Source organism: Cebidichthys violaceus, unplaced genomic scaffold (genome assembly GCF_023349555.1).
Source record: "Cebidichthys violaceus isolate CVI_PGR_0920_01 unplaced genomic scaffold, fCebVio1.0.p SCAF_54, whole genome shotgun sequence".
In the NCBI taxonomy this organism is placed as follows: Eukaryota; Metazoa; Chordata; class Actinopteri; order Perciformes; family Stichaeidae; genus Cebidichthys; species Cebidichthys violaceus.
Window position 1 is genome coordinate 563908 of NW_027176750.1, and position 27977 is coordinate 591884.

Consider the following 27977-nt stretch of genomic DNA (forward strand, 5'->3'; position numbering starts at 1 on the left):
TGCATTATCAACATTAACTGTCATGTTTTTATTTGATTAGTAGCTGATGCTAATACTTCAGTACTTTTATTTGTAACAGAGTATTTTTACATCGTGGTATTGCTTCTTTTACTCGCCCCATTATACTTAAATGCAGTTAAAAGGTAATAATCAAATAAATGTCAGAACTATAAGTCAGAGCCATTCTGAGTAACATATGTTGGTCATTGTTGGTTATACTTTTGAAGTATGACTGTACTTTTACTCAAATTCTTTTTTACATTGTGGTATTGCTAAAAAACAACAACTTCTGAGTACTTCTTCCGGGCTACTGTACACGTGTTGGCTGTACAGGAGCCAGAGGAGTAAAAAGAAGAAGAAAAAAAAGTAAGTTAAAGTTATGTAATAAGTTATGTCAGAGAACAGACTGAACTTTCTGCTCCTAAATTTTTAGGTGTCCCGTTACACCTCCACTCTGCTGGGCGTGGTCCGCCTCGCCTCAGAACGTGCTCTGATTGGCCACAGGTCACGTCACTCAGGGGTTGACCCGCAGGTAATTGGTCAGCAGAGTTCCTCTTCCATTCCTTCTCAACTTCAGCGTTCATCTGGGAACTCGGGTCCGACTCGTCTGTCGTGTGGCGCATTTGTCCATCTCTGTCCGGTGTCACGAGCAGACGTACCGGAGAGAGTCACCGGTGAGGTTTCAGTGGAAGTTTAGTAACACGAGGAAACCGAGCCCGAATAAAACTAACCGATTGGAAACTTTTTTTTTCCCACCTCAGAAGACAGTTCGGGGGAAAAAACATAAAAGAAAAATGGCAGACAACGAACACGTTTCTTCCACCACTACTCTGTACGGTGGAGAGGTGCACCACTACCAGGCCGAGCCGGACCAGCCCAAACAGGACCTCTTCAGCATGGATGATATTGTGGACTTGGTCGGCGGGGCTCAGGACGCCTTGGACCGCCACTTAGCAGAAGATAGTGCGCCACACGAGTTCACAGAAGAAGAAGAGGAAGAAGAGTTATTAACGTTACCGGACCCTGTGCGCGTAACGGAGCCGGAACCGGTGCCAGAGGAGGAGACTGCCTTCCCGGACTCTACCAGCTTCTCTTCCTTCGTTCCCGATGACATCCCGTCTTTAATTGCCGAGGAGCCAGAAGAAGTTGTCGCCCCGAAAGTCGAACCCGAGTCCTCCCAGATCGAGCCGGAGCCACAGGAGCCACAGGCGGTCCCTGAGCCAGAACCTTCTCCGGAGATCGACGTCCTCCCAGCGGCTGAACCCAGGAAAGCAGCTCCAGCCTCCGCAGAAGAAGCAGCAGAGCAACCTGCGGTGACAGAGAAACCACCAGCTCCAGCATCTTGTGAGTGTCTAAACTGAAACAACTCTATACCGGAGCGATTTAAAGCAATTTAAATGGATACATAAGTATTTTTATTAACGGTATATTATGAGTGAAGTGTAGTTAAACCTGTATTTTATATCTTTTAACAGTTCTGTAGGCTAACGTTAGCATTGTTAGCTCGTTCCAGACGCCCAAATGGAGATAAATAAGTGGGGTGTGGCGCCACATTTTATCCCTTTTAACCAACTTTATTCACAGTTAAAGTTGACTAAATCATATTGAAATGTTTGCCCAGATTTGTTAACGTTTATGTTCCGTTAAAAGTGAGGTTAGCCGGTTAGCGGTGCTACCTTTAAGCAGATTCATCATGCAGCTATAACCTGCTGTCAGACAGTGAAGCTGTCCTTTTACAACGGGGGACAAACACACTTTTAACCAGCTGTGTGTACATCTTTATATACTTTACAACATGGCTTTGTAAAGGAAGCCATGTTTAGTCTTGTTGCACAGACATTACCTATTATATATTTACCCGTTGACTAAGCTAACAGGTTAGCTCAGGTTGTGTTGTAGAGATGCGGCCCACCTGTTTCCACACATGAAGCATAATGTGCACTTATTGCACCATTTTTAAGCCTTCAACGATGTGTTGACAACTCGCTCTTTTTTAAACTAACATCAATCGTGTTATATTGAACATTTCACAGGAATATATTTGATTTTTTCCACCGTTATACTTGTCATTATTGTGCCGGACTGAGCAGCATCTGTTCTGTGACTCTGCCCGTTGCGTGTCCGCTGTTGCTAACTGTAACTCCATTATCGGACACGTGGATTTTATCGGTTTATGTTCACACAAATAACCAAATAACGGTGCTGAGAGGGAATCGCATACCCGGGTATCTCTTCCCTGTAATACAAAGCTAAAAGAACCACCGATGGGTGTCAGGTTCCTCTTGTCCGGTGTCAGGTGGACTTTAAGTAGGCTAAACGCCAGAACATGTATAGTTCGTACAGCTAAAAAACGGGAGATTTTAATAAAACAAATAGCTACGATACAAACGTAAGATGGACTTTTTGTATATCATGGCGGATGAATGAAGTAGGAAATAAAAAAATAAAAAAATGCGGCCACGTTGAGGAGGGGGGGAGGACCTGTCCGATAATGGAAGCACGGGGCCGTTAGCTCGAGCACGGTGTACCGAAGCTTGTAACCCAGAGATTAGTCACAACAAAGGAATCCGCTCTGCGTCCACTCCCTGTCGGGCTCTTTTCCTTTTCCATACTACTTCCAGACTAAAGCCCAAAGGCCTTCAATCTGTGCTATGCGTGTGTCGCTCTGTCGTTGGCATATTATCAGCCATTCAACCATCTCCTCCCAAACCAACACCCTAAATCCGGAAAAACAATTCAGCCCGTGAGGCCTTCTTGTGTCTCCTTCTGTGCTGCTACCACAGGTCTGAATGATCTTCAAGTGGCGTTTTTTTGTTGTTAATGTTTTGGACTTGATTTCAGACGTTGTGTATTGTGAGCTGATGCTTTTTGTTGTTGTTGTTGTTGTTGTTGTTGTTGTGTATTGGGATGTGTCAGATAGCAGGTTAACAGGCCTGTCTTGCCTCCTCCAGGCAGCAGAGAGACAGGGTGGGGCTGCTTGGCGAGGCCCGTTTAGGTGAATAAGCCGTGAGCTCAAGTTAAAGCATTGCAGTCACAAGTATGAACAATAGACAAAAACATTATTATTTTCCCACACTTAAGGTTAATAACAGAGTTTTTCTGTTCATTTCTAAATTAGTTTCCTCTTTTTCATCTCTAGATGGTCTCCCAGCTTTTATCACTCTCGTTCTGTCTTTTCTTTTTGAAGTTAGATCATTTTGACTTGTTAAGGCTTGCAAGGCTGGTTATACATTCTTTAAATATTTCCCTTCATCATCTCTCTATGTAATTATATAATGCCTAAAAGTTAAATGTCAACATGAGATGCAGAAGCTCACTTTTTAAAATAATAATTTTCAGCATTGTTGTCTTTCAATAGTATACAATATAGAGGCAGACAGGAACTTTGGGGAGAGAAGCAGAGATTTTCTGGTATTCATATTCAAATTGATTATTCATCCGTACGTTTTGTTTTGCTCCAGCTTCTCTCTTGTGAAGATTTGCAGTCTCATGTGACAGAAAATTGTTTGTTTTTTGGCAACATAACGGGCTTTATGAGATGCTACCTGACGTTGTTCACTGTTTTATAACTCTTATAGACTGAATGATTAGCTATAAGTGGCAGCCCTCACACAGAACCCAGATTCATTTTTGGTACCGAACTGAAATGACTTGAGTATCAAAGATGGAAGCTGTCAGATTCTTTTTACTTCTTCTTTGATCAGATAGTTCATAAACCAACATTTTGCCAGTTTTAGATTTAGTTTTCTGCTTGTTTTCAACAAGATTTGACAACTTTTGGTGAATTTAAGAAGTGATTTTGTTGAAATAGTTCTCGGTAAGGTATCATAAATAGTGGAGCATACAACTCTGTTGATTTGAATCGATATGTCGATCAAATCAAAATATAATTGGGAACTATTTTGTAATTAATGGGTCATATTTCATGCAAAAACCCAAAACCTTTGCTGCTTTTCTTGGTCTTACTTTTCAAATGTATTATTTCTAGGTTTGGCGTGTCGGTTATCTGTCATCTTATACTGACAATTATTTTGATGGCCATCTTTTCACCGCTTTCTAACATTTAAAAAACGAATAATCAATTAATGGAGAAAATGATTGGCAGATAGATTGATACTGAAAATGAAAATTTTGTCTCTAATATTGGACATTTCTAAATGACACCCAGGAATGATTCTGTTATATCACATAATGTCTGTCATACATTGTCGAATAATGAGTGAAATATGGCTCCAACTCAGAAACCAGCACCATATCATTGTCTTTTAAATGAATAGGACTCAGCAGCCAGATATCCCCCCCACACACTTCTGTTCTCTTTAATCCATCTTCTCTTCCCTGAACATGGCTCTTATTCGATGAGTCCCGTCGTGACCCCCGTCACCCTTTAAAACGTTGTTTCTTTTTGTCGCCACCCTCGGCCTCGTCCGACAGCGTGACTCACGGGGTGGTTAATCAACGATCTCCGTCGGCCTACATCTTATTTTTGGGTCACCTACATCCGTCGGTGTGTATTTGTGAAGAGCTTGTGAAGTGGTCAGGTGGATTAAATGGAGAGGGGGAGGCGTCAGACACACAAGTCACGGAGGCTTAAAGCTCAGTGTGCACCGTCCAGCGTTGTTGTTGTTGTTGTTGTTGTTGTTGTCGTCTTCTCTGTATCCTGGTGAAGGCTTCAGAGTCAGGCCCCCTCCACCCAAAATCAGCCACACCAGGTGGCTTCTATCTGTACTTTCTACTCTGCAAACACAGCAGCTGGCTCTGAGTCTAGATGTGAGTCAAATTCCAGAATACTATGAGAACCACATGTTTGTCTGCTTTAAATCGTGCCTCTTATCGCTGTGATAAGCAGAGAGTTCCACAGCTGATCATACTTACCCTTGTTGTGCTGACTCATCACATTAGAGCTGATTTTATGGCCTTGAAATACTGCAAATATTCACGTATTTAGTGTATTTTTGTAGCCTTTAATGTTTGTGATTGAGCCTGATTTATGCAGAAACACATGCACATTACTTTAAAGAGCAATAATGATATTTGAGAGTAAAATAAAAGTAATATATCTGCAAAACATGTTTGATGATGGTCCCTTAAAATCTGATTATTAAAGCGTAGTGTATATATATATATATGCAGTGAGTGGGCCGATTTACTGGGTGTTCAAAGTGATGTAATGAGACCTCAAACATATCTGTGACATTTCTTGTTGCTTATTGATCGAGATTTACTGTAAGCTGATGCGTCTTTAATTGGATAAATAAAGATGATGGTATCCGCTCTGTCCTTACAGTACAGACGATGGTCTCAGGATGTGGTTAGCCTAGCTTAGCACAAAGACTGGAAGCGGGGGGGGACAGCTAGCCTGGCTCTGTTCTGACTAATTTCTCTGCCATTTATTGAGTAGCAGCGACAGGAAAGCCAGAGATTAAAAGCTGATTATATATATACGGTCATGTCAGCAGTTCAGTAGGAGTTAAAAGGCTCGTATAACTGTTGGTTGTGTAGGTTATGGAGAGACTGCTGCAGAGACAATTAAATCAATTGTCTCTGCAGATATTCTGTCTGTCATTAAACAAACCAGTCCAAAACCACCTGCACTGGTTGACTGCCTTAGTAAATAATTGAACCGGTCATGTTACATGCTCTGTGTGTTTTTAAACCAGCAGGAAGCACGGAATCGTACATTGAGTTCTTTATTTTACAAGATGGCAGCAGGTGAGCCGTCGGGCCTGAAGTCGTATATCAGCGCGGCGCTGTAGGAGCGTTCATCGAGATACTTATAGCTCAAGGAGGCGACAAATACCTCAGTGTGGACAGCAAGGCAGATAAACTGTCAGTTAGAGAATATAATATGTCTTATCGGGCAACCATTGCAATGTGTGGCCAACACTAAATGCAACGTTTTTAGGTAGTAGCTAAGAAGTCGGGGCTTTAAACTGACCAAATCTTGAACGGCCTCCAGCCAGAGGAAGTGTGCATCGTTCCCAGCTATGTTTGGGATGGCGTGTGATGTTGACTCTAATCTGGTAACGTTTGCTAAGACGGTGCCCAGTTACTGTTCTATGTAGTCTGAAATCTTAAGAGTCTGTTCACTAATAACGGGAGTCACACCATTGGTTATTGGTGCAGCTTGAACCGCTTTGTTCAGAGGCGTTCCGTCACATTGTTGAACTAGACTGGAAGAGATTTTGGGATCCTTTTGGTTCCCGTTTAAAAGAGACGCTTGATAAGCCTACAACTCGTTTATTATTAAACCTGTCTGTTTCAATCCTACAGATCCTCTTCATGGCTGGAACTTAAACCTTGACAGCAGAGGTAACCAAACAAAGAGGCCTGATATGAACAATCAATTTGGCCAAATGATTATCGGATCATGAGATCAGCAGAAATTGTGTTACAGACAAATTCTCTGAAGCTTCTGATGTACGTGAATCCAATCGATTTGACAATCGACTCATGATGCACTGTTGCTTAAAATGTATGCAGATTTTTGACTTGGATTGTCAAAGATTTTATGATTTTAGTCTCCCACCCTGCTTTTATTTTCACAGTGGGAGCTGCTCAATGCAAACGAAGCTCTCTCCTATCGTCTGTGGCGATCTAGTGCCTTGCTTAAGAGCACTTCCTCGGTTCTTGTCACTTACTTTTTTCCTGTTTGTATACTTCTACACATCCGACCTGACATCGCACATGGATGACGAATAGCTTTGTAGTTTATTTATCGTCTTTATTTTACTGCTACATGCAGTTTTGTTAAATTGGTGAAACAACCAGAATCATTCCTCCGTCATGTGATTCAGCTTAATTTGTTTTTAACTATTTGTTATTTGGTTGAACTTACTTCACTGAACGTCACTGAAGTCCTGTTGTTGACGTGTCAAAATGTGCTGTTAGTTCCATAACTGTTAAAGCTTTGAACGTTTTTCACGTTATTTTTTATTTGATTTTTCACAATTCTGTTCCCTAGCTTGTTCTGCATGCAGCTGAATTGCCGGCGTTGCCCTCTTGTTGCTCACTTCTGTGAAATCTGAGGATTACAAACCAGTTATCGTAATCACTTCCACCTGATCAGAGGGGAATTCTTTCTGTTCTTGTCTCCTTGTGACAGCTGTCCTCTTTTGTGTGCTTTCAGCCCTCTTTATCTGTCTCCATAGCGACCTGTCACGTCTGTTTGAGTCTCGCTATGACGCCGATGCTCTGTCCTCCCCCCTCACTACCAAATTAAACCTTTTTAACAAATATTCACACACCTGAGAGAACTGGCTGAGTAAGCAATGTAACCACACATCATCACATTCAACATTTAATGAACGTTGCGCTGTTTTAAAAGTAAATTGGGGTGAAGGATATCCTGCAGGGACCCACGTCTCCATCTTTAACTACACTCAGAAGCTCTAATTAAGACGTCCCAGCTGAGCCTTACTGACGTTGTAGGCCTACCGTTATGTCGTACACATTCAGACATTAGACATCACTAACTGCATTCCTTGATAATGAAGACGCCATCTGTCCTTCCCCTGGTCTTTTCTCTTCTGGGCTGACTGAACTCACTTCCTGCTGCTTTCTCTTGTTTCCTCCACAGATGTACCTTCTCCTTCTAAAGCTCAGCCTCATCCTCTGATGCAATTCCCTACAGGCAAGTTCTCTCTGCTTTCTTGTTTCCCCACCGGTTCCTCTATTTTTTTTAAAATTATTTTTCTTTCACCACTTCTTTACTTTCCCTCCCTTATTCAATGAAGTGGCAAAAACAACCCTTTGCATGTAAGAAGCTGTAGGTTTTTGTCACGTATTGTAGCGTTTGCATCGGATGCTTGTGGGTTAATATCTTAAAAACACTAAATTGGATGTTTGACTTTGCTTGTGTTGCATTGTGACTCACACGTGATTGTTGTTGTAGAGTAGATTGACATGAACTTAACACAAGTAGCATAGTCAGAATAATGATTCTCCTCAGTGACTGACAGAAACAATATTGATTAATTTTATTTAACGGTATTTTGTGTAAGCTCTTTGAGAGGAATCATTATCTACCATCACTTAATAGTTTGTGTTTGTAAGATGGACTGAGCATGGTTTATTGGCACCAGACCTGGGGACAAACATGTTTTACCACCATGCATCAAACCAGGGTGGTAAATACAGACCACCAGACAAATGCTGCCAGCTCCTGACTGTGGAAGGTAGTCTTCTACACAACATTGGAAACCTTTTATATTGTAGTCCTGTTTTTGATTCCAAAAAAACATGGCTGACTTTTAAAGACAAATTGGTTTCCTTCCCTACCTGAGGGTTCGCTTGATTTAGCTTTTCCAACACTCAAAAGATGGTTCTATGTTATTACAGGATCTTATTTTGTAGGTTTGGCCTTTTACATTTTACTCAAACTTGGTTGTTTGGGAACTGAAGATGGGGCAGCATTATTCAAGTCAAGTAGGACAATTGGACATCAAAATTTCATGGCGAAAATGTCCATCATAACCATCTATTAGATATTTCTACTTCTGAGTTTCCCCGCAGTGTCTTACTGGGAAGGTGGGCCACCTCACCTCCCCTCCGCTAATCATGGCTTTTAGAATGGGCTGCTTTTATTTAACTAACTTTATCCAGGATTAACAGATCAGTCCTCTGAACTACGTTCAAAGAACCAATTTATCTGGACGAGAGTTAACAGGTTAACTTTATCTGGATAACAGCCCAAATTAGACGAGCTAAATCTTGGGTTTCTCTGTGTGACCCCTTTACTCTGATGTTCAATACTCGTACTGATTTACAGAAGTGTGTGTATCGTCTACCAGCCACAGCCAACCTTTTTAGCAGCACTTGTCTGGTCTCGCGTTCCTCAAAATGTTTGTGGTAGCAGTTCTACCCAGGTGTGGTGGGCACTGTAAGGAATGGAGTATGTCTTTGATATGTGCTGTATTGCATTCTCCCTCCTCCCTCTCTACTCAAGCACTTGGGCAGAAGGGTGATTCCCCTGCTCCCATCTCTCCTCTCTCCCCTCTTCACTCCCCCGACTCTCTGGAGGAGCTCTCTCTGACCGAGAGTCCCAACCAGCCCCCGGCTTCGGGATTTGCCGCATCCTTTGGCTCCTCCTTCTCCACTAAACCCCCCACTACTCATTCCAAGGACATGCCTTGGGTGGGTGAAGAAGGTGGCTCCGGACCGGGCCGTAGTAAGATTAAGGAAGATCCGTTAGCTGGTCCTTACCTGAGTTTAGGGAAAGATCCAGGGCCTCATAATCCGTGCGAAGACAGTGGAGTCTCCTTTTCACCTGAGGAGAAGCTGATTAGCTCAGACAGGTCCTCCACTGGCCCCTCCCCCATGAACCCCCAGATGAAGGTCCCTGAGTCTCACCTTGCCTCCTCTAACCCAACAGAGCACTGGGATTCACCTTTCCTAGCATCTCAAGACAACTCCAGCGACACCATGGATACCTTCTCCAAGGACACGGCTCCCTTTAGCTCTTCCAGGTACGAGCCAGACCTGCACGACAACCACTCTGATGAAGATGATGACCTGATGTATGAGGTGAAGAAGAATAACAACCCATTTGAGGGCTTTTCCCCATTGGCAGACAGCGGTTACTCCCATTTTGGAGACTCCAAGTCTGACAACAGGGCCTCAAAAATGTCAGAGAGTCCCACTCCGGATCTGGTTCAGTATGGCCAGACCGGCGAATCCCAGGATGCCCCACCATCTTTCTTAGACGAGGGGAAAACATTTGAGACGGGCAAGATGGCTGCTGACTCGCTCATGCAGTCAGTGAACCGGTTCTCATCTGGTCTGAAAGACGACGACGATGATGAGGATGATGAAGAGGAGGAAGAGGATTCTCCTCTGCCACCGTCGCTTCCAGACATCCTGAAATCTTCCCCGCTCAACCCCGACAAAATGGACTCCGGCTCCTCAGAGGGAAGTCCGGAGCAGAGTCCCATCCTTGAACGGAGGATGATGGAGTCGCCCAACCCTCCGATCAATCTGTCGGCTAACAACCCGTTTGCCTTTGATGCTAAAGTGTCCCTGCTGAAGGAGATGACTGAGCAGCTGGAAGTGAGAGCGACTGACAAAGTAAAAGTCGAAGACGACACGAGCTTTGGCGCATTCGATCTTGTCAAAGAGGCGGCAGAAACCACCCCCACTATGGTCAAGGAAGAGAAGCCAGTCAAGATCGAGCAGAAAGATTGGTTTTCAAGCCACGATTCTCAGAAAGTGAAGGAGAAGTTTGAGCCTCTGGACTTCCAGAGCAAAAAGACCGCCGCTGAGGATTCAGATTCGGAGTCGCCAACAGCGGACTCCCTGTCTCCAGTCCTGGAAGCTATGGCCAAGAACCCCGCCAGCTTCCAGGTGGAAACCGAGAAGATGGACCAGAAGATGGAGGTGGAGGAGCCAGAGATGGCCGAGGAGGTCTCGGAGCATGAAATCTCCTCTGAGGAGTTTGAGTTCATCGAGCGCCCACCCAGGGGCGTTATCGACGAGTTCCTCGAGGCCCTGGATACTTCCAAGTTTGCCTCCTCCAAGCCCCCAGAGATCCCCATGGATGATGACCTGAGCTTTGGGCAGAAAGCCGCGCCTCCATATTCAGCTCCACCTATGACCGAAGTAGCCCCACCTCCCAAGGTGGAAGAGGAGGCTCCGAGTCAGAGCTCCTACCGCCTCCTCAGCCAGGCCTCCCCCCAGAAGAGCAAGGCCGAGCTGGAGAAGCTCGACGTCCAGCAGCCCCCATCCCAAGCTCCGCTCATCCACTCCCCCGTCCGCAAACCAGACGAGGCGGTCGCTACGAAGAGCGCTGAGGGCGGCAAAGTGTTTAAGATGCCAAACGTGAACATAAGAGCAGGTAAAATAAACCAGTCTCGGCATGGAAACCATCCCCACCACCACCCCCACCCCCCCAACATCCAACCCAGTTATCACTGGCACTTACATCTTCATCGGCATCATTCTCATCTTCACTCTTTTGTTCTCCTCAGTTGTTTTCTCCCAGCCCCACCACCAGCTGCCAGTATTCACTTCAGACCCCTTCACTTCCTCGTTAGTGTCACCTTTTCCTTTCTTGCATCATCTCTTTGGCATTTTCTTTGATAATTAACCCCTTGCATTCTTTTGTGAAGTCTGGTTTAATTTGTGTGGTTGTGTGTTCTCATTGTGGTTCTTTTTGCTGCATTTTGTGCATTTCTGTCTCATTCGTTTTAACATAACTTCATTTTTATTTTTGCATTTTAAGATATGGTAAGTAAAATGTGATAACATTCATTTTTTATTTCTGCTCTGTTGGAAACATCATTTTTATTGTCTTTACTACAAAATATTTTAAGATATTTTATGCATGATGAGCAGAAATAAGACGTTTATCACCTACAAACACTCGTAAAGTCCTTTTTTATTTTTTTTCCATCTTTGCTGTCAAATTGAATTACGTTTGTCTGGTTTCAGCTTCTCTCTGCTCTGGAATTAACTCAAGTTGCCAATCTGAAAACCAACACCACCTTTATAGACCCCACACCCACTCACAACTACATACACACTCACACACCCAGAGCTACCGACCACGCCCTGTCACTAGATTTATGGGCTCTACAATCTCTCTCCACACCCTGTAAATCGTGATTGCATCACATTTGAATGCGCTGGAGGATAAATACTGAATATCAAACCTCAGTGCCAAATACCTGAAGCTGTAATGATTTTAGAGTGTGTTGAAGCTTCTAAATATTTACCTATCAGCAGGTTATTTGACAGACGTTTTGTTTTTAAACTGAATTTTAACTTGGTTTGATACAATAAATGATCAATTATTATAGACCAGTCCATTAGATCCCAAGTAGCGTTCATCTATGACAAAAAAACAACATATAAACGATGGCAGAAAGCACATTTGTTCAGTCCAAAGGAGAGAAAATCAGTTTCTCAAGTACAAAGTACGGTCAGAACGTGGCGCGTCGGCGGCTCAATCAATCAAAAGTGACAAATATCACAGTAAACTGAGCATCGTTCAGTTTTGGACCGTTAATCCGACAAAGCAAAGACATTGGAAGACGTCACAGCGGCCTCTCAGAATTTACAATCGCCATTTCTTTCAACAATTTTTGAAAGTAATCCTCAATTGCAGCTTGAAGCAGGAATACGTGGGGGGGGGTTCTGGAAGTGGATTATCCTCTTTTGTCGTCATAATTCATGCGTTTGATAACTTTTAGTGGCGCTACCACCCGCTCCTCTAATATCCATGGCAAGTTTCAAATCGTCCGTCGTCGTAAACCGCAGTAGCTGACCTTTTTTTTTTTTACTGTAACGCTGAGAATAAACTGTGATGTAATGATGTGTCAGAGGCCGTGTGTCTGACGGACGCAGAGCTGTCTTCTTCTGGGCTTTTAGAAAGAGATGAAGGTTCCCCGGGGCTCTGCTGTCTCTCTGAACACTACAAACCGCTTACTCTTCATTTTAATGGATGACTCAGTTGTATTTAAACTGATATTGATCAGTTAATATATATACACACACACACACACACACACACACACACACACACACACACACACACACACACTCATGTTAATGCCATCCACCGTGTTGCAGACTGTGTAACTGGAGCAGTAGGACGAGCTGGCGATGCTTTAAGTGTGTTTTGGAGGGATCTCCTGTTAATTAAAGCCTCCTCCTCCTCCTCCTCCTTCTCCTTCTCCTCCCTGCATTGCGACACTGGCAGGCCCACAAAGGGTTCTCCGACCCAGAAACCACTCAGCAAATGTTCTTCATTACACAACTGGAGGTGCAGCGCTGCCATCTGAACAGACATTTCCCTTCACGCAGCGACTCGCTTCAGTTTTCTCTATCGATACGAATCCTACCGACTCAAACATTCTAGTGTTCTGTCCTTACTGTACTCACATCTTTGTGTGTTTAGGGCTGCACCTAACAATCCGCTTTCTTATTAATTTATTCTAAAAGAAAATAAGTTTCATCCCAATGTTCCAGATGTTTTGTTTGACCAACAGGCTGAAACCAAAGAGTAATAGCAGCAAATCTTTGTTGACATTTGTGCTTTAAATGAAAAGGCGATTATCAGAATAGTTTGAGTAATTGTCTCTCATGACTAGCCTGGTTGTTGGCAGTAAAAGGGGCTTTGTTGCATCTGTGGTGGCCTCAAGCAGCTGGAGACATGTAAATTATGTGGGTTTTTTACTGTTAATATACGGTTTTTAATGAGTTAAGATTGCATTTGCTGATTATTTTTGCACTAACTGAAAATAAGCAAATGCCTTTGTCTTTAAATGTCATTGCAACGACCAGCACCTAATATTTGTTTGCCATTTACCAGAAAACAACCAGACAAAAGTAACTTTAGAATGACCAATTATTACATATTAATATAATCATTAATGTTTCATATAGTAGATTAAGCAACATGTTGAAGAAATCCCAGTAAATGTTAGTGTGACGACGCCCTGAAGCTGCAGAAAGCATGCAAGTCTGTCTGTGGTGAGTCAGTGGGTTCAACCTCCAACCATGGAAATGTTAGAAAAACATTCATCAACACAAACTCATCAATAATCTGTGTGACTGAAGTCTACAGTTTTATGATGGGGGGGGCCTCTGGGGGTGTGTCGTCATTAGTGAAGCAGAGCAAAGTGATCCCGGTGAAGGGTCACTGTGTTCTTCTCTTTTTACGTAACCGGCTCTTTCAACACCAGAGCGTCTCCCTCTCATGAGCTGGAGGTGACCAGGCTGCCGATAGCGGAGCAGAGTGATAGGAGAGCCGGGGGGGGGGGGGGGGGGACAGACACGGACACTCTGTCCTGAACACAAAGATCTCATGGAACGGGGAACAAATCCATCAAGTTATTGATAATCACAACATTTATTATAATTCAATAGTGCTGAGCTTTGACCTCTTTAAACTTATCGTTATATCATTTCTTCGTGTTATATGAAGACCCGTCGTATCAAATCTAAACCTCAATCTATTTAGCTTTTGATTTAATTCATCCGGTCTTTGCTCCTTTTCAACTGAAGACACACACACACACACACACACACACACACACACACACACACACACACACACACACACACACACCTCTATAGGTCTGTGTCTTGAAGAGTCAGGCCCTTTTGAATTAGGCTGTAAGAGAAGCAAGTAGAGGGGTTTATAAAATGAGACCAGCTCCCTCTACTGGAAGAAGTCAGCGACTACAACGTTGATGATTCAGGCTAACTCCCTGCTTCTGTCCCATAATCAGATAGAAGTCAGATGTACGCCGGTAACGCACAAAGCTGTACACTTTTTTTTTTTTTGGATCTCCCTGTTCTCAAACTTGCAGTCATTATTTACTGTTATTACACTTCACTTTGCTTTATTGCCTCATGGGAGATGAGGACAAAAAACAATCTCTTAAGGATTTTCCTTTTTTTTATTGAAACAAAAATGATTCTAAACAGATTTAACTTAAACTTCAAATCGGATCAAACGATCAGCTGATTAGTTGACTGACAACTTTAACTTAACGTTTTTATATCTTCTTTGGGGTTTGGGCTGTTGGTCAATCAAAACATGACATTTTATGTACATGAAAAATAATTGCGAGAATAATCAATAATGACAAGAATTGATTGCAGCAGTAAACATTAGGATTCTAACCAGATATTTAATGCCAGTTGAGACTATTGACACTCGGCCCTGCAGAGTATCAGCCATCGTGTTGTTTGGTAGTGGATTGAAAATGTTACGCTTTTGTTTTTCACTTCTCATAATCTAAAAGGCGTGTAGGTTTCTGTTGATGCTGCCTGGTACAGTAAATACAACTGAATCAGTTTCACATCGTTTATCTTGTTTATCTGTCTTACTGCTTCGTCGGCAGAATGAGGAGGAGGGATGAAGAAAGTGGGGGGGGGAGAAATTGGAAGGAGAAAAAGAGGGGGAATGGGAAGATCAGATTGTGGTGGTGAGGAGGAGGGAAGGGCGAGTATGCCAACGAGGCTGATCAGAGCGGGAGGAGGGTGAGGAGGGTGAGGAGGGTGAGGCAGAGACGTTTATAGTTGCTGCGTCAGAGCGCTGGCAGCAGACAGTCAGCTGACAGGAGGGAGTTCATTCGCTCGCTGCAGTCATTTCCCTAAAGGAAGCCTTGCTCCCTCCCTCCCTCCCTCTTCCTCCTCCTCCTTCTCCTCTTCCTCCTCCTGCAGCCAAACACACACACATTTACTCGCCCACATTTAGTGCCTCTTGCTCGGCAACTCCGTCTGGAATGTGTGTTTGCTGAACGGACGGCATGGAGAACAACTCTGTGGACTGCGAGCCTGCAGCCAAGCACTGGAGAGAACAGGGTATATATACCTCCACCTTTTTCTGTCTTTTGTGTTGTTGGACAGTGAACACCTCCACCCCTCAGCGGGGTGGGAGGTGTTCACTGCTGCAGGGAACTTTTAAGGGGAAAGGAACGCCGTCCCGAATAGCTTGCTTTTTATTTTATTGCTTCGGCTCTTCTTTCCTGCTGACTGAGGGAAATAGATATTTGACATTGGTACGGAGACGAATCGATTGTTAAATCCGAGTCAGACGTTGCAGCACATTTATCTGGAGCTCTTCCACCCTGCATGTCCCACTGCTGGGTTCACCGACTCAAACGAAACCAAATTTCTCGACTAATTTCTTGCTTCATTCCTCTGCGGGACTACTTTTTCTTGACAGTGCGATTTGTATCTGATGGTGACTCCTTCTGCTGTTTTCTTGCTTATCTACCCGGAGGCTCTGAGTCCTCGCAGATAACATGATTGCAGCAGCTACAGAGGAGACCTTTGGACGGTCAGCCACTCTGACCAAAGGTGGACAGTAGAGGAGAGGAGAGGAGAGGAGGAGGAGGAGGAGGAGGAGGAGGAGGAGGGATCTGTGAGCAGAGTGACAGTTAAATGATCGACTAGTGGCCCTTGAATATGCTAATGAGCTGGAGGAGAGTCAGGCCCGAGCGTGTGATAGAAGAAGTTAAATGTTTGGTGTTTTAGAGCTCCGGCATCACGGTGTGTTCCTGCAGTATGGAAGTGGATAATCGGTGACGTACAGTCGCAGTATTTTGTGTGCAGGAACATTGGATTTCTGTCATTATCAGTCACTTCGTCCTCTGTATACCAACAGGTTATTTAGCGACCACTAGGGTGATAATGTGAGGATTTTGCGGCTTTTCCTCATCATACATGATGTAAAAATTCATATTTTTGTGTGAAACAAGCGATCTAAACAGCGAACACTCTGTGCTGTGGGATATTGTGATAAACATTTCTCACAAGAGAATAAACTCTCGGTGTCACGCATGCACACTACTCGTCCGAGCAAGTCCAGACGCCTCTGAAGGGTTTTTAAACGATAAAATAGTACAATAAATATGAATATAGTTTGATTTTCCTTCATTTTTCGTGAAAAACTAAGTTTAATTGATATAGAAATGGTCATTTTGTGGGCTCCTATTGAGGGGTTAAAGCAGCTGTGCAGTTGGCTTGGTCCATCATTAGCTGGATGCAGACGTACTTCAGGCGTCCTTTGATCCAGTTCATCCTGGAGTCTTTTCTCAAGTGTGACGCTTTGCATCGGGAGTTATCGTCTCCTGCTCTTACTTTAACCAGATGGCAGTAAAATCCTATTGCCCTCTTTATTTTTGAATAACACGATTATAGTTCATAATAAAATGGAAAGGGATCCGTCTGCATATAGAAACTGTTGTTATCACATGCAGAGTCCTGCTGTCTGCTGATCTTCATGTGTCCTGCCGTCGTTGCATCGTAGTGCTGCTGTCGCTTCTCATCTCAACACTGAAGCCTGTGTGTGTGTGTGTGTGTGTGTGTGTGTGTGTGTGTGTGTGTGTGTGTGTGTGTGTGTGTGTGTGTGTGTGTGTGTGTGTGTGTGTGTGTGTGTGTGTGTGTGTGTGTGTGTGTCTGTGTGTCTCTCTGTGTGTCTGTCTGTGTGTCTGTCTGTGTGTCTGTGTGTCTCTCTGTGTGTCTGTCTCTGTGTGTCTGTCTCTGTGTATCTGTTTCTGTGTGTGTGTCTCTGTGTCTCTGTGTGTGTGTGTGTGTGTGTGTGTGTGTGTGTGTGTGTGTGTGTGTGTGTGTGTGTGTGTGTGTGTGTGTGTGTGTGTGTCAGCTCGGCTCAGTTGAGCCGGTAACGAGCGAGGACCACGAAGTGTCCGCTGTGTTTCTGTCGGGACGGTTTGTGTGACGCCACAAAGGACTACAGTGAAGAAGCACTTTCCTGTGTGTGTGTGTGTGTGTGTGTGTGTGTGTGGGTAATAAACTGTCGTTGCAATAGAAGTGAAATAATCGAGCTTCATGTTGCAAGTTCAACAGTGTCTGTCGACAGGAAAAAGGAACATTATTTATTACCAACGATGACTCGTCACCTTCCTCCTGAGGTCGTTGTGATGTGTTCATTAAGGAAGGAAAAGACCAAACCGATGAGTCGACTTTCACAACTCGACAATCCTTTAAGATTTCAGTCACTTTCTTTGCCTAGAGAAGAAAAAAAGGACCATGTTTTAGCCCATTAAGTACAAATCCAATGTTTTTTCTTTGACATTATCAGTGACTAGATTAGTCATTAGTCAGTGAATTGATTTGTGGATTAAGAAAGTTAATCAGCAATTATTTTCAAGCAAAATTGTAAAATCTGTCATGTTTTCCAGCTTCTAAATTGTGTGGATGATCTGCGTTACCTCGCCGCACTAATTATATTACAGTAAACTGAATATTTAAAGCAATAACTCTAGATTATATCACATCCATCAGAGTGATCCTCCATCTGTAATCTGCGACACAGCGGTGGAGGATGTGATGCGTCTGTTGGCGTTAATCTGAAGGTGACGCTCCGTTGAGGGGAACAAACGACTTCAGAACCAGGTTGTTTGAGTAACTGCTCACATATTTAAAGCGTGAACCTGCCGGTGAGACGCGTTCCACTTTCACGGGTTTCTGAATGCATTGAACGTCTCCCCTCCGGTTCTGCAGCCGTCAGCTGTTCTGACGGTCAAAAACGCAGCTTTGGCACAAAAATACAAGACTTTGGACCGAGCACAGTATCGTGCAATATAATGTTAATTATCTACAATATATGTTAAGTATTGGATGATTACTTCAAAGCTCCATAAAATCCCAGGATGATTGTTTTGAGTCCAAAGATTCTAGCCTTCAGTCCACCGTGATATTAAAGACTGTAACGTATAAGACGTATATTATATTCCCCTATAATCGGGCCTGGTTTTTAAATCCATTGTTCTTTGTTTTGGAGCCAGTGGCTCTACCACCTGGTGTTACTGGGCGGCTGGCAGTTCCTTACATGGATTTTTAACTGATGCTCGGTCTTTCTTTCTTTCCTTCCAGTGTGTTGGATTGGAATTCCTAACTTTGATCTATTCCGCTTGGCATTTCTGGAGCTTGGTTGTCCTTTTACAGCCGGGTTTTGCAACACAGCGCCTCCTCCCTCCGCTGCTGTCATGATCCTTTATTTTAGATACCGATTTCTTCACGATAACAGACGGCCTTTAACACGCACGCCTCCGTCAGACTTTTGACCATTGTGCTGTGTCACTATATGAAATATGAATTAATTTTAAATTTCCTGATTATGTTAATCGGTGTCAAAACAGTTGATGTGGATCATAAAGAAATGGCATAAAAGAAGTTCAGAAGTCGGTTGTGAATCTGTCATGAATTGGTAACCAAGTACTCCTGGTGTTTAAAATTCACTACAATGACATCAAATTTTAATCAGTGACAGTTTAAACATTTTTAAAATATTGCTGGACTTCCTTAGTAGATACAGGAGAGGAAAGATTGTTTATTTTCTATTTTTTTTTATCAAATAACCACAAGTCTGGCAGTTATTCGATGTGTTTTCCTTGTCAGAAATCAAATGTAAAAGTGGTTTTGTATGTTATATCTAAAAGCTGCATTTTACAGGTCTGTTTTCTTAATGATTTCTTCAGACCTTTCGTGTTTTCAGACTAAGGTTAGTTTGTCGTTTTGCGTTAACAGGCAGCAGTTTTGCTTTAAAGAACTCCATTTAAACCCAATTATTAATATACTAAAATACCCTCTTCAGTTAAATTAAGATATGTTGCATGTGGTAGTTTTTGTCCAGTTTTGGATCAGGGCATTTTCCTCTTTCATTTTCACTATTCAGGATTTGTCAAGGAGCTAAACGTCATTTATTTATAAAAAAAAAAAAAAAAAAAAAAAAAAAACTAATTCAGTCGTCCATCTAAAGAGGCCGAGCTGCGCATGTCTGCCTCCCTCCTCTTCCTCTCAGCCTCGCTCTCACCTCTCTAGCTCAGGCGGAGCCGCCGTGTCGCTGCATGCTTAACGGAGGTTCAAGATGGACGCCAAACAGGGTTAGTCTGGTTAATAATCTTTTGTTTACCGACCCGCTCTCCTCGTTTACATGCCGCGTTTGCGTACGGTTATGTCGGTGGTTTAGAATTTGCATGAGCACCGTGGCTGGATCAGCCCGGAGAGAGGGAGGGAGGCGGATATCGGGCCGTCTGCGGAGGTCATACCAGACTATTTTTAGCTTGGCTCCGGAGGTGCTAGCACGCTACTGCTACCATATGTAGCCAGGCGGCCACATTTGGACCGCGGAACATACCCCTCCTCGTGCTCCTCACCCACCTCCTCGTGCTTGCTACTCTGTCCTTGTCTTCACATCCAGACAAACGTCTCTCTTGTCAAAACCTACCGGCCACCGTACTGCTGCTGCTGCTGCGTAGCTAACAGAGCTAGCATCTAGTTAGCATGCTGACCAGTTAGATAATTAAGGGGAGAGCTAGCTGCCAGCTAACGTGCTAGCTAAGATAGCTGTCAACGCCCACATGTAAACCCCGCTCTGCGTAGTAAGCACGTATCTTCCCTAAAAGACAGCATCTGTTTCTAATGATTATAGTGTCTAAATAACCGTGAGTGAGACGACTGACACCACGTTTTGCGGTTGTTTAAAAGGAGCCTATAGGCGTCATCCTTATTGGAAACCCCTCTGATCTAACGCTAGATAGAGATAGTTACTTTATTGATCACCCAAGGGGAAATGTTTCTGTCTCTCTCTCTGTCTGTCTTTGTCTTTGTCTCTCTCTCTCTTATACTAACATATGGAGCAGATGTGAATGTTTCATTAATATGTAAAGCAACCAATATTAATCAGGTTTAATGTATCATAGGTTTTACTGCAAGTTATTAGTGTCATTCAAACAAACAGTGACACTTTGATAATTGATTATCAAAGAATTGTATCAAGTAGGGGAGCAACTAACAATCATTTTCATTATGGTTTTTATCTGCTGACCTTTTTATCTCCTTATGAAATTTCCCAAAAATTGTTAAAACGATGACCTTCGTAAATTCACCAGACGCTAAGGCAGCGTCTTCAAATGTCTTTTGTCGGAAAATCCCCCAAAAACCAAAGAGATTGAATTTGCAGTCACATGTGACAATGAGAAGCAAAATGTTTGTCATTTTGGTTGCTTAGATTTCAGCTCCGGCACCAAAAAGAAACGTCTGACGTGCTTGTTTTTCTCTGTGTTGATAAATGTTCTACCTGTGGTGTCTGTTTCGAACCTGTCAAGTAATGAGCCATTCTTGGTTTATCTCATTTATTAGGTAACTGTGCAGAAAGACCAAGGGGTGAGCTAACATACAACATTTGTACTCTTCAAATCTCTGTTTTCTTTCTGAATCTCTGTACTTTATACTCAACGTAAAGACGCATACTTCTACATGCGTCCTTAACAGTGAATACAGGGGAACGAGGGAGGGATAAATGCAACATCTAGTGGCTTAATGTCCTGCAGTCGGAGCGGTCGGTTGTATTTGTCCACTTGGCATAAAATCTGATTTGAGGTTTTCAGCCCGTTGAGCCCGTTTTGTTGGCTTCTGAATATTTTGGTCGGCTGCCAAACGCATTGTGTCCGGTCGGTCGGTCTGTGGTGCTGAGCACCTGACTCTCTCTCTCTGTGTGCATCAGCTCACCTGCAGCCTCAGTTTGCATTTTAATGTCGCTTTATTTATCGGCAAACGCTCTTTATCTCTGGACGTGTCCGGTCCCGGGTCCCTAAAATAACAGCGCTGTTGTCTTTTGTTATGTGGATCTTGATTTTGAAACTGAAGCCGTACATTTAAATACTCTTTAGCTTTTTTTTTCAATAAGCAAGGCAGAAACATTGCACTGTCGGATGCCAGCGGGCGGTTCGACGCACTCTTGTCATTCAGAGTCACAAAGTACGGCATGTGTCGGCTGTGAGCGACGTCAGAGGCTGCAGGAAACCCAGGACTCCTTCACTGCTAAACTCGTCCACTGACCTGCCTGGAATTCCCTGGTGAAATATAAGCGTGCTCAGTGCAGGACCCGGGTCATGAGCCCAGCTGTCTCCCAGGGCGGTTCAACCCCCCCCCCACCCCCCGTCTTTGGGGTCCGTAGAGAGTGAAGGAGCTCCGTGCAGCACCCATCCGTCAGAAAGACTCCATGTTTAAAAACTGCTACTGCGGTTTGTATTCATGGCTCTTATTTTGTTAATAATTCCATAATTCAAGTTGATAAATTCCTGAAAATGCAGAAGTATATTAAAAGTTCAATGACATATAATTAAGTAGGCTACAAGTACCTCAAAATTGTACTTGAGTAAATGTACTGAGCTACATTCCACCACTGTTGAAACAGTGTATAATAATACAGTATAATAATACAGTATAAGTGTCTGAAGTTAGTTGTTCTGAGTGTTTTTAAGGTTGTTCCTCTACAGCTTACTTTGGACTCGCAATTATGACTAATTGCGAGTTTTCTCTTCTTCACTCACACTTAAGAACTTCTACTCCAACAAAATGTAGTGTGTGTGTGTGTGTGTGTGTGTGTGTGTGTGTGTGTGTGTGTGTGTGTGTGTGTGTGTGTGTGTGTGATGTAAAACTATCTCTCAATCGATTTATATTTGCAGCTCTAGACAGAAATCAAACATTGTCTAGCTACAGTACATGAGATCACATGTGTTTGACATGCGGCCTCACAGCGGGGTCTGTAAACCTCTACGTGCTTTTATTGTGAAGGAGTTAAGAAAATCTCCCCCATCGATATTACGGCCGCTTCGGTGCTGCTGTTCAGTAAAGATGTCTGTTTCCTTTGCTGCATGGTTCTATTGTTATTGTTGTTCACGGCCCTCTTTTGTTAGCAGCCATTTTGTTCTTCATCACAATCCTGGAGAAGAGAAGAGAAGTGTGTTTGGAGAGTTTTAATGTTTATCCACAGAAATCTGAATCAGACCTTTCATACCCAGGGCGGGGGGGGGGGGGGGCGGCATTTTGTGAGTTTTGGACGGCAAAATAAAACAATGCTCATGCAAGTCATAGCGGATGACCTCCGATGTGTCCGGCGGAGCTGTGGTTGCGTCAGAGGGAAGTAGTCATCGGGGGGGGGGGGGGAGTGTAAAGAAATTCCAAAAAGCCCAGAAGTGAGGAAGTGTGTGAGTCAGAAGCTGCAGTGAGGGATGACATCATGAGACCTCTGACCTCAGGACAGCAACTTAGGAGCTGCTCATCACATTCACCCACCAGGAGAAATGATTCTAGTTGTAACAGTGGAGTGGAGGCAGAAACGGTGTTTGAAACAACAAATTGATTGTGGATTTTTCATCTTTACTCCCGAACATTACCAATATTAAATAAAGCGTACATGCAGCACAGCCCTCCAGGCCTCCTTTTGAGGACATAAACTGTCACGTCTCTCTGGATGTTTGTCACTAACCACCCCTCTTCCTCCTCCTCTTCCTCCTCCTCCTCCCTCTGCAGTGGTGGATCTCCTCTACTGGCGTGATGTGAAGACCACCGGTGTGGTGTTCGGCGCCGCCCTGCTGCTCCTTCTCTCCCTGACGCTGTGCAGCATCGTGAGCGTCAGCTCCTACATCGGCCTCGCTCTGCTCTCCGTCACCATCTGCTTCAGGATATACAAAGGCATCCTGCAGGCCATCCAGAAGTCGGATGAGGGGCACCCATTCAAGTGAGTCCCAGAGACGGGGAGAGACAATGAGGCTCTGAATATTACGTCTGTCACTCTCGCTTTGGGTCCTCTGCAGTCTACTCAGTGGTTAGGTTGAAGAGGCTTTCATATCCATCCACAGCAGAGCAGCTAATATTGTTAGCGAGAGCAGGAAGCCAGCTCTAAAGTCATCATAATGCAGAATAATAGAAATAAAAATACACATTTGAATGGTACTTTTTAAGATATTCAAGCACTTCACATAACTAGTTAAATAAGTATCAAGATAATGTAGAAATACAGTCCAAAGAGGGAAGCATGGGACGTAAAATCAAGCATCAAAAGTCTGGTTTCATTGGGGAATTAAGCTCGGCCGATCTCATCACAGAAATCAATGACCTGATTAATCCTGATTATCAATCGGTGCTGCAGGCGCTGTGGTCTGTCTGCCGAGGTTATGATGTGTGTCTGGACCACATTACATTATGTCCTTTTTATTATATTATTTAGTTTTATAGGCTCACTGAGTGCACAGTGTGGACTCTTTAATGAGCCGGCTGGTCCTTCATCCTCCCTCCTGGCTCCTCGTCAAAACCTTCTTACTGTGTTTATTCACATTAGAGGCCAATTAGCTCAGATTAACATGATCTTAGGAGGTCGCATTACAGGACGATTTCTCTACATTCGACAGTGTTCGTGCAGCTCTCGTTCCTCTCGCTGAGGTTTAAAGTCTCGTCGTCGTCTCTGCTCTGTCTTTAACCCGCTCTCCTGCTGCCCCTCTCAGGCAGTACCTGGACCAGGAGGTGGCGCTGTCCGAGGACGTGGTCCACAAGTACAGCGACTTGGCTCTGGCCAAACTCAACAAGACCATCTGTGAACTGAGGCGCCTGTTCCTGGTCGAGGACCTGATCGACTCCATCAAGGTGAGGGGCGTCGTCTGGTTCACGCTAACTAGACCTGGAAATAAACAAACATTAATATTTAGATACACGTGAGTATTTAAAGTGTTAAATACAGGCAGGAGGTGCAGCAACAGGAGCTGCACTAGTACTCAGCATGATGAGTTAAATGACAAACCTGAATATATTGGTGTAGAAACATAATGAAGCCTGAGGGTCTCCTGGGTCCTCCATGAAGATCCAGTAATCACTGAAGATGCTAAAGGGTCCTTTTTACACTAAATGAGGAAATATCGTTTAGAAGAACGAGTCGTTTTGTCTAGAAATGTAGAGACCCACTAACGAGGGAGACGCACCTGTAAATAAACAGCTTCACCTTAAATGGTGAGCTTCTTTTGCCCTCCTCTACGTGACATAGACCTCCTGTCCTGCCACTCAAGAGTCTTTCATGAAAGCTCAGCCATGTTAATCGGTAGCACCTCCAGTAGATTAATGCGTCCGTAGATCAGTGTTGGTAACGGATGAGCTTTCAGAGCTCTGCAGCTGTCAGAGGCCTGTCGTCGCCTCGCTGCACCCTCCAACCAGCAGTCCAAATACAGATCTGAGAGCAGCGCTGTGCAGAGGAACTTCCCTTTAAAGGGTAAAAAGAAGAGAAAAAAAAAGTCTGATTCTTTTAATCCCGTCAGGAGGAAGCTTGAGCCTCAGGAACAGATCGCTAACACGTGTGTCTGGATGCATTATGGGATATTCCGGTTATTCGTCTGCCCCTGATTAGTTTCCTGTTACCAGTTTACACCAGCAGGTCATTTGAAATGTCACAAATCTAAACCGTGGCCGCGTTTGGGTCTCGACGCTCTGGGCTGTTTCCACATTCATCATGAACACGAGCAGAGAAGCGCTCTCGTTGCATCACAGCACTGGAACCAGACGTGTTTCTGCAGCCCGGTCCTGTTCCATTTCATCCCAATTTATTACTTAAAAACCCTAAAAATGAATTGAAATCATTGTCTTGTGGAAATAAAACCAACGTTGTAATGAACAGGAATTCACTCTTAACACGGTACGATCGATCATCTTATTTTTAAACGGAGTCCATTACGGAAAACAACATGGCCGCTGAGATATTTCTGTTCAGTGTCAAATAGTTTTGACTCTTTGTGAAGAGAAACGGACGACTCGTCTCAGACGGATTGATTCACTCTCATACGTTTTTAGATTTGCTCTGTGAGTGTCTGTTTATATGATTAATTAATGAGAAGAGTTATTCCTGAGAGGATACTCGCTCTAACTGGTGTCGACTCGGAGCTCTTTATTTCTCTCTGTCATTAAACGATCGTCGTTAGAGGAGCGAGCTGTGGTGGAAGAAGTAATCGCATCTGTTACTTCAGTAAAAACACACTAATACACAGTAGAAATACAAGTTAAAGTCCTGCATCATCATCATCATTATTGGCTTTAAAACATACTTATAGTACCTAAAAGTACTCATTATGCTGAGTTATTTCAAAGTAATATATATTATATAATAGTAGTTTAATCTATAATATTACATAATGTATTAGTTGATTGTATTTTGTATCAATAATCTGTGAATCAACTAAAGCTGCAAAATAAATGTGGTACAAAGTGAAAGAATTGAGGTACTTAACAGAAGTACAGCAGTTCTTTTCTTTTTTTCCACTTCCTTGTTTGTGATCTTTTCATAATAAAAGACGTTTTATTTGTCTCCCTCTCTGCAGTTCGCTGGGTTGATGTGGATCCTGACCTACGTGGGCTCCTTGTTCAACGGCCTCACTATTCTTATCCTGGGTGAGGAACAAGTCGCATGTCAACAGATCTCGTTAATGATGTGCAAACTATTCTCATTTTGGCTCCTTCTGGTGGCGAAATGAAGAATTACACCACATCGTCTTTTAGTTTCTCTGCGAGAGATTCAGTGTCTGTCTGTAGTTTTACATCCGACTAACGAGAAGCAGCTGTCACATGATTCTTTCTTCTTCTTCTTCTTCTTCTTCTTCAGCTCTGATCGGATTGTTCAGCTGCCCGATCGTCTATGAGAAACACCAGGTGAGTCTTCACCACTGATTCAACGTGGATCAGAACCGGTCTAAAGGGACCAGGCGGACCCACATTAGACTTAATTTTCCAGTTATATAAATATGCTCCTGCTTTACACGCGTGTGGTTGTAGAAACTAGCGATTGAGTCAATAATGATGCGCATATTAAACTATAAGAATTACAGAAACATTAAAGTCAGTCTGTTCAACAAAGAGACGTTTCTCCTCTGGACTTATTCCATCGAGTCATTTAGACGTCTGCTGCTGTAACGTTGTCTAAACGCGTCCGTTCACTGCGTTACCGCTCGTCTGTGTGTGTTTTCAGGCTCAGATCGATCACTACGTGGCTCTGGTCAACAACCAGGTCAAAGACGTCGTTGGAAAGTAAGTAGTGTTTCCTTCTCTCCTTTCCTAAAGCTGCCTCCTGAGATCAGCCGGCCGACCCGAGAGCGGCTCTAATGAACCAAACTGGTTTTCAACTGAAAACGGAGAATGTGGACAGTTTTAAATTATGTCCTTGTGCTTCACAGGACAGATCAGTTAGTCAAAATTATGAAATGGTCAAAACTACAAATTACAAGAGGCTCAACTTTATTATTTCAATACCATTTCATTACTTTACCTCTTATAAATGTTCTTTGTTGCTGATCAGCGGTGTGCTACATACATGTGTTACTGATCAAGAACGAATCATTACTTTTGGTAATTAATAAAGCAATTTTATTAATCTGTCTTTATATTGTAATTTAAAAATTTGAAAGATTTTACTTATTTTTTTTCCCCATTAATTTCCGTCTTTGACCACTTGGTATAATTGTTGTTTCCTTCCTGTCATCTCCAGGGTCCAGGCGAAGGTCCCCGGGATGAAACGCAAAGTAGAGTGAAGTAACGAGAAGTCTCAGTTTGGATTCAGGAAGTCCTGAGAGGGAAGGAGGGGGTTGTGTAGGTGGGGGATGGGATGGGAGATATGAAGAAAAGGCTGAAGGAAGGGTCTGGCGTGGATGCAGCCCTTCTAACTTTATTTGTCAAAATAATAAAAACACTTTTTTTTTCCAGTTCAGAATTCCTTTTTGTTTGTTTGTTTTGTTTGTGTGTTTTCTGGAGAAGTTGAAGCAGGTCTGAGGTTCACGACACCGAGGTCGGCGCGATGATTCACCTTTTTTTATTTCAAGTTTTAAACATCCGGTTCTGTGTTTGCTGAAACTTACAGAAACACATTTTTAATCATGAGTTAACCCTCCCTCTCCTCACCCAGTGCATTGTGGGAAGTCAGACGCTCCCTCCGTAGAGTTTGGGTGTTTTACTTCCATCACTTTTCAAAGCGAGGAGATATTTGTTTTGTTTCCCTTCGTCTGCCGTTTAAGAGAGCGAGCAGCACCTCATTTGTATTTCCTCTGTTGTTGTTTTTGCTATGATTACTGAGTTAGAAGTATTTTGTGATTTAGCTGTTTAACTGAAGCACCATAGTGTCCCTGAAGCTTGGAGATTGTTTCCTCGGTGACCTGCTGCGTGGTTTTGCCTCGATGTGACGAATTTGTGAACGTCTTTTGGGGGGGTTTAGGGGGGGGGGGTTGGGGGGTACTACCATTTTAAAAAAAACGTCATCGCTTCTGAGTAACTCTAGCTAGAAACACCTAGAAAACCTTTGCCAGACGAATACAACACATGAGTTACATACAAGTCGTTATTTCCATGTCATTCGCAGCTGTCTAGTAATGAAACATCTCTGGAAGAAACACGTTTACATTCATCCACATCGTTTAAATATTTAAAAAGTGAAAAAAAAAAAATGAAATGGGATTTTAAAAAAGTACAAAAAAAAAAAATAACCATACTGTCTGTGGAACAAATATCTTAATGAAGTTGCAACTTGATGTGACTTTGGGAAACCTTTGAGCATTTCTTTGTTATGCAAGTATAATTGTGAATGATAAACTTCATACTTCAATTGTGACGATAAAAAGCTTCCAGCCGGGAGCCGTGTTTGTGGAATGCATTGTGAGATGTAAACAATTATCAATAAAGCTTCTAGACGAAGAAAG

The 27977-nt window shown here is 43.3% G+C and overlaps 1 protein-coding gene across 11 annotated transcripts; it reads left to right on the top strand.

Annotated features, from left to right (window-relative positions):
• Nucleotides 1–577: 577 nt before the first annotated feature.
• On the top strand, nucleotides 578–27976 carry LOC137888432 (reticulon-1-A-like). Of its 11 annotated transcripts, none has more exons than XM_068731825.1 (10): nucleotides 578–1344; nucleotides 6274–6312; nucleotides 7580–7633; nucleotides 9374–10831; nucleotides 22792–22999; nucleotides 23763–23901; nucleotides 25617–25686; nucleotides 25898–25944; nucleotides 26261–26319; nucleotides 26777–27976. In XM_068731825.1, the coding sequence occupies exons 1-10, from the start codon at nucleotides 795–797 to the stop codon at nucleotides 26817–26819; spliced, it is 2667 nt and encodes an 888-aa protein (XP_068587926.1). In that variant the 5' UTR covers nucleotides 578–794; the 3' UTR covers nucleotides 26820–27976. The 11 variants fall into 11 exon arrangements, with proteins under 11 accessions (XP_068587926.1, XP_068587925.1, XP_068587927.1 ...); XM_068731823.1 differs by having other exon boundaries at nucleotides 762–1344; nucleotides 8948–10831; XM_068731824.1 differs by lacking the exon at nucleotides 6274–6312 and having other exon boundaries at nucleotides 8948–10831.
• Nucleotide 27977: the final 1 nt, after the last annotated feature.

What these genes read in the sequence shown, in the direction of transcription:
- LOC137888432 (XM_068731823.1), top strand. Translation starts at nt 795, where the DNA reads ATGGCAGACAACGAACACGTTTCTTCCACCACTACTCTGTACGGTGGA. An exon ending in GATGAGGGGCACCCATTCAA is followed by an intron (nt 23,000 to 23,762) that starts GTGAGTCCCAGA and finishes TGCCCCTCTCAG; the next exon opens with GCAGTACCTGGACCAGGAGG. An exon ending in CCTCACTATTCTTATCCTGG is followed by an intron (nt 25,687 to 25,897) that starts GTGAGGAACAAG and finishes CTTCTTCTTCAG; the next exon opens with CTCTGATCGGATTGTTCAGC.